Source organism: Talpa europaea (genome assembly GCF_964194135.1).
Source record: "Talpa europaea genome assembly, chromosome: 13".
Classification (NCBI taxonomy): Eukaryota; Metazoa; Chordata; class Mammalia; order Eulipotyphla; family Talpidae; genus Talpa; species Talpa europaea.
Window position 1 is genome coordinate 27,387,991 of NC_140080.1, and position 6,437 is coordinate 27,394,427.

At 56.0% G+C, this 6,437-nt stretch overlaps 1 protein-coding gene across 1 annotated transcript; it reads right to left on the reverse strand.

The window, feature by feature from the left end:
- Nucleotides 1-2,700: 2,700 nt before the first annotated feature.
- SHROOM1 (shroom family member 1) lies at nucleotides 2,701-6,031 on the reverse strand (the record flags this gene model as incomplete). The annotated part of the gene is made up of 7 exons (XM_084252615.1): nucleotides 2,701-3,042; nucleotides 3,165-3,437; nucleotides 3,533-3,671; nucleotides 3,754-4,326; nucleotides 4,483-4,692; nucleotides 4,915-4,970; nucleotides 5,060-6,031. The coding sequence occupies 7 exons, from the start codon at nucleotides 6,029-6,031 to the stop codon at nucleotides 2,701-2,703; spliced, it is 2,565 nt and encodes an 854-aa protein (XP_084108741.1).
- Nucleotides 6,032-6,437: the final 406 nt, after the last annotated feature.

The following is a 6,437-nucleotide window of genomic DNA, read 5'->3' on the forward strand; positions in this document are numbered from 1 at the left end:
GAACACCACCCCCGGCTTCCCTCCTGCTCATCAACCAGCAACTTTCCAACGAAGGCCTAGTGGCAAAGGAGAACGAGTCTGCCTTTCCATGGCTGGTTGACCAGAGTGTCTTTCCTAGAGAAGCAAGAGGCTGCAGGCCCAGCATGGACTTAGCTCGGCAGGACGAGGCGAAGTCTGCAGGGCTGGGCCGCAGGGACCGCGGCGGGCGGCAGCGTGGGTAGCGGCTTCATCACAAGAAGAACAGCGCCCTCTGCTGGCAGTGCCACGCAGGCTGGCACTCTCTGGGCTTCTGGTCCCCCAATAAAGAACTGTGGTGCCAATAAAGAACTATGGCGAGTTCATTCTTGCTCTCCGAAGGAATATGGCGTGGAAGGAAAATAAACTGAGACTAGAAGAACACGGAGGCTAGATGGAAGGACAAACAGAGGAGGTGTGGCCCTACCTTAAGGGTCCCCTTTATCTGGAAGGGACAAGAACAGAAGATTCCTATTTCTCCATGTAAAAACCCAGAACGGAATCAAAGTTCAATTTAATGGGACATTGCCAGTCACTATTTCTCATGCTCCATCTGGCTGGAACATCTTTGTCTGAGATTCACAATTTCCACTGGCCTAATGGTCAATGTGTTTCTAGGAATATCACAATAGGGGAATGTGATGGAGACATACAGGGCAGGAGGCATAAATAAGTAAATTCTATCCAGAATGTGTCTCCAATCCAGCTTCTCCTCCACTGAGGACCTTAAAGAGGGGGCCCCACCCACAGTGTTCAAAGAAGCGAAGCATAATGTTAGAACCGCAATGCCTCAGCAGGAACTCCATATGTTTTTAATAAAAAGGCACAATGTGAGCATTGTTCTGTGCTCAATAGCACAACTGTTATAACTAATGCTTCTGGTATGAATATGACCATTTAAAATTCCCAACCAGTTGCATTTAGTGACAATATGCATCAGAAAACAAGCCCAGCAGCAGGGATTTCTCACTTTGAGGTCAGTTGGTTTTAAACACACACACACACACATGCTTTTTTTGTGTGCCCAACTTCCAGAAATACACTAGAGTGTTTGATGTACAATGTTCTTGTCCCTGACATTTGCAGCTACAAATAATAAAGTAGATTTTCACATGTATATTTGAGAACATTGACTCAGTGTACAGAGGACTGATGCACAAATAAAGGGGAGAGTGTAACCTGTTTCAGAATAACATACCAGCCCACCCCCAGATCATCTCACTAACACATAAGCAGGGCTGCCTCTCCAGGTCTTCAGTCTCCACATGGAAGTCTCTGCATCCCTCAGGACTCACCTTCAGCTTCTACCTTCAATTCCCACTCTTCCCCCCCCCCCACCTCAAGTCTGGCTGAGTCAGTGGAGTTTCCAAAGGAGAACTGAGGAAACTCAGTTTTCATAACAATTGGAAGACAAGAGGGCCTCCCTGGTGGCACAAGGGGTTAAGCACAGCACTGTGAAGCTATCTGCAGCTTCTGCAGCAGGAGTTTGATCCCTGGCTGCCCAGGGAGATACCCACATGTCACAGCAGACCTCTCCTGTCTCCCTCGCTGTTCCTCTTAGCAGTGTATTTCAGTCAGTCTGCTTGTTCTGTTCCCCACTCTGTCTCTGGTGAGTCCTCTCACCCCCACACCTCTGGCCTGTACCCCAGGTCTTGTGTGCATAAATAAATCTTAAAAAAAATAACAATCGGAAGACAAGAAAGTTCTGAATCTTGGAGTGAATGCCCCCAAATATCCAAATGAACTGGACATTTATCAGGGTTTTGTTTTTTTTTTAAAGATTTATTTTATTTTTATGCATACAAGAGCTGGGGTACAGACCAGAGTTGTGGGGGTCCGGGGTGTGGTGGTGAGAGGATTCACCAGAGACAGAGTGGGGAACAGAACAGGCAGACTGACTGAAGTACACTGCTGAGGGGAGCAGCGGGTGAGCCAGGAGAGGTCTGCTGCGCCATGTGGGTATCTCCCTGGCTGAGGATCAAACTCGTGCTGCAGTGGCTGTGGTCAGCTTCATGGGTTGCTTCTTAACCCCTTGTTAACAAAAGCATTGGAAACCATTTCCAATTTGGGGTTTTGTAAGGGAAACAGTAACCCCAGATCCATTACTGAAGTTGGAAAATCAGCAAAGGAGAGCTGCTCAGCCAGGCAGGCCTAGGCTCTGTGGTAGTGATGTAGTCACCGGAAGGAATTAGGGAATACTGGTAGCAGTAGAGTTGAAGGTCTAGCATCCACCTGGTCGATCCTTTTTTCAAGTCTTCCAGTATTCCTAGCAATTCCCAGCCCTGACTGAAGTCCTCCCACAAATCCCACTTCTGCTCTAGTAAATAGGTAAACAAGATCCCTCCCCCAAGCTATGCTACAGGTTATGCACAGACCACGCAAATCAATTTTTATTGATAAAAAGCTGTTATGCATCTTAAATTGAAGTGCTCCTTGACTTATCTCCTCTCCTTTCAACCAACCCTGATACATCACACAAAAAGGTTTGTGCTTTTTAAATCCATCAACTCATTATCAAATAATCGACAAGATTGGGGTAAGACCACATGAGCAGACTCGTAAGAAGTATCCTGGAAAAGCCGGGCCCACGTCTTCTCCATCCCCAGAAGAAAGCACAGACTAAACCAGTGTCACCCCAGTTCCGTGAGTGAGAAGCACAGACAGTGCGCCCCACCTCCCCCGCCCCTAGTTGAGGGGAGAGGGGAAGGGCACTTTATGGTGAGGTCGGATCCCTGGGACCCAGGCTGGTGGGCGAGGCGAGGGAGGTGAGGGTCGTTGACCAAGGCCGCTCTTGACAGCGTCCAGTTGGTCCTGAAGGTGCCGGACACGCTCGTCCAGGCAGCGCTGCTGGGCCAGGACGGCGGCCTTTCCGGCCAGCAGGGCGCAGTAGGCGCGCAGCTCCTGGGCGGACAGCGTCCGCGCCAGCACCTCGCGCAGGGCCCGCTCGCGCCGCGCCACGTGCTCCTTTAGCTCCTTGGCGTCCTCCTGCTGCCGCTGCAGGAGCCGGAGTCGCTGCAGCAGGGAGGCCTGGAGCCGGAGGGAGAGGGCGCCGTGAGCGGGGCGAGGGTGCCGCCGGCCCCGGGATGGCTCAGGCCAGAAACCAGAGGCCCCACACCCGGCGGCCCGCGCTCTTTCCCTGCCCCTCTTACCTGCTCGTCAGGGTCGCTGTCTGCGCCGGCTCGGGTCAGCGCGCCGCATACGCGGGCCAGGCGACTCCCCAGCAGCAGCAGGAGCCCAAGCACGCGCTCTAGGTCGGCCATGAAGCGACTGAACCGCTCCAGCTCGCGGGGCGCGCAGGCCTGACCTACCGCGGCCTCCAGAGCTGTCCCGCGCCTGGCCCACGCTCGCGCCACCTCTTGCAGCCGCTCCCGCTCTCCCTGGAGGTCCTGCAGCATCCTCTGGAGGAGATCGGCCAGCTCCACCTACAGGCAGGGCGTGGGTACTTCAGCCTCGGGCCCCTGACCTCCCAACCCAAACTTTGGATTCACCAAAGCTCCATCAGCCCCTCCACACTCACTTTCTTGGTTTGAATGCTGTTATTCGGCTCAGAAAGATCGTGGCCACGTGGCTGGTCAGGCACAGGATGGGTGCTAAGACTTTCAGGTTTTGACTCCTGAGAAGTTGGCAGGAGCTGGGTAGAGCTAAATAGGTAGGACCTGGGGACAAAGCCAGAACTTTCTAGATTTTCCAGACTCGGAATGCTTAGAATCTCCCAAGTCCCTGGTGCCCGTCACTCACCCTGGTTCAGAAGTGCCAGCAGCATTAGTTCCAGCCTCCCCACAGACTGACCTCATGGCAGCCCAGACTTCAGCTATAGGAATCAGCCCATCTAGCAGGGCCACAGGTGGCTCTGGGCTGGGGTAGGAGGTTAGAGTGTCACTCAGAGAGGGGTCCAGTCTGGCCAGCTCCTGAACCAGCTCTTCTAGGCGGGAACTGGGCCAACTTGGCCTGGAACCAAGCTGGTCAATGCCCCAGGCCAGGGCAGTGTGGTCAGGTGGTCCTGTTGTATCACAGCCTGGAGGTCCCAGGGTATCCACTGGGAGAAATTTGGGGGGTTCACTCCCTGAAGCTGCAGGGGGCTCAGTAGTCAGTAGTCCACTGGAGTCAATGGTTGGGAGGTCACCATTTGCAGTCCCAGAGGGGCTATAGCATGTTGGTTTGGAGACATCCACAGAACCAGTTAACTCTTGCCAGCCGTCACCTGCCCCTGAAGTCTCTGGGCATTTATGGAAGGAGTTCTCTAGGGGGGTTGTAGCCTGGTCAGCCCTTTGACCCAAGCCTGCTCCATACTCCTGGGGAGAGGCATGGACACTGGAGGTGGAAAAGAAACAGAATCAGATGGCTGAAGATAAGTGGAGACGTCTAAGAATTACCTGCCACCACCCACTGCTTGGGATCCCAGGAGAGTTTCCTTCTAGCATTTTGCAGATATGTGTGGAATCTGCTTGCAATCAGGAGGGAATTCACCTGGTTGGGAGCCCCAGGGGGACATAGGAGTCTGCAGATGATCTCACTCTGACCAGCGGGGCTTCTTCCAGGAAAACATCATCATCAGGAAGAGAGGGGAGCCGGGCAGACACAACACAAGTCTCTGAGACCCTCTTCTCATAGTCAGTGGAGCTGTTGTGGGGGCCCTTTGCAGGACACACCACTGCAACCTCCTTCTGAGTGGGAAACCTGGAGGCAGAGACACTGATCACAGCGACAGGACAGAAACTCTTGGAGGTGCACCAGAGAAATAGAGGGTTGTTGGGGGAGCCCAGAGTGCAGTTTGCAAAGGACAGAGTCAGAAAGCTGAGACTAAGGATAGGTGAGAGACAGTCTCCTTTTTAGAGCAAGAACAATAAAAGCTGCCCCCCCTCCCCAACTTCAGTCTCCAGAGTGACCCAGGTCTCTTACCTAGATAGTCTGGTCTGAAACAATGGTCTCGAGGATTCTGCTCCTTGGGGAACAGCCTAGAAGGCACAATTGGATAAAATGTGGCTTAAGGTTTCGATTTTGCAGATGTCCTCCACCCTAAGCCTGCAGTCTCTACCTTCCATACCTGGGATATGGGCATGGCCCCTCCTCGATCTCCCCAGAAACCCAAGATTTCCCCTGAAGCGCTCCTACTCCGAGCGGTAGGCCTGTAGGTAACACCGCGCTTCAAGGACCCGGGTTCTGGGTCCTCCGTGCCACGGGGCTGGCTCTCAGGCAGCCGTCTGATCTCTGCCAGGGTCCGGTGCTGCAACTCCTGGGGCTCAAGCCTAGGGAGGCCAGGGCTGGAGCACAACTCAGCGGAGCGTTCCCCTGACAACCCACTGGCCCGCCCCACGCGATCCAACTTCCCTGGCTCGGAGAAGCACCATTTTCGCTGCTGGTTGGCGAGGTGGCCCTGGTCGCTGGTCCCTGGAGCTGGAGCCCCAGGGTGCGCGGGCTCCACTTCGCAGACCGGGTGGCTGAGTGAGGCGGAGCGCGGATGCGCTATGGGGGGCCTCGCGGTCGCCCCCGGCCGCAGGCGGGCGGGCAGGCTCATGCGGAGCTCCTTGCGCTGGAAGGACGTCTCCCGCAGCACTCGCCTCTGCGCGCCCTGCAGCCGCTGGCGGTAGGCAGCCCTCGAGGCCGGCGGGCTGGGCGGCTCAGCGGCCCTCGCCGCGGCCTCCGCCTCGGCTGCCAGCGCGTACAGCAGCGGGGTGGCCTGCCTGCTGAGCGGCCCCGGGGTCCCCTGAACCTGTGGGAGACGCGGTTCAGCGCATGCAGCGGCCGCAGGCCGGGGCTGTGGGGATGTGCGCAGGGCCGCGGTGGGCGCAGTGGGCGCGGCGGGCGCGGGGCCACCCCACACCACGCGCACATAGTCCCAGTCTAGGTAAGGAAGGAGGACGGTCTCAGGAGACAACGTGCGCGGCTCGGGACCGCCTGAGGCCGCGGAGAAGGAGCTGTAGGCCGAGTCGGCGCGCTTGGACAGACGCCGCAGGTCCAGGCTGCGAGTGGATGAGGCTGGGGAGGCGCTGTGGCTCCCAGGACCTAGGGCCTCCATGCCTTGTGGATGAGAACCGAAGCAGACTAACCCGGGGCCTGGAAGAACACAGGTGAGGTGGTGGGTGAGGAGCTCAGCTTATGGGTTAGAATAGCCTGCTGGCTGCTCCAAAAGAGAGCTGGTGCTTACACATACCCTCCCTTGTCACATGGTCCTTAGTGCCCCTTCCCCACACCCCAGGGATAGCAGCCCTGACAGCCGCTGTGAAGGTTGGGGGGCTCAGTTAAGGGGATATTGACTCCTAGCGCGGGCCCTGCCAGGGTTCTCCTGGCCTGAAGGCCCAGCCTCTACCTTGTACCCCCTGAGAATGTACCCATGCTGAGAATGTACCCATGTTCTTGCTCTCCCTCACCCTGTCCCACCCAGGCTGCTTCCTGGAAGCTTTGTTAGCGTCTCTCTGTGATCT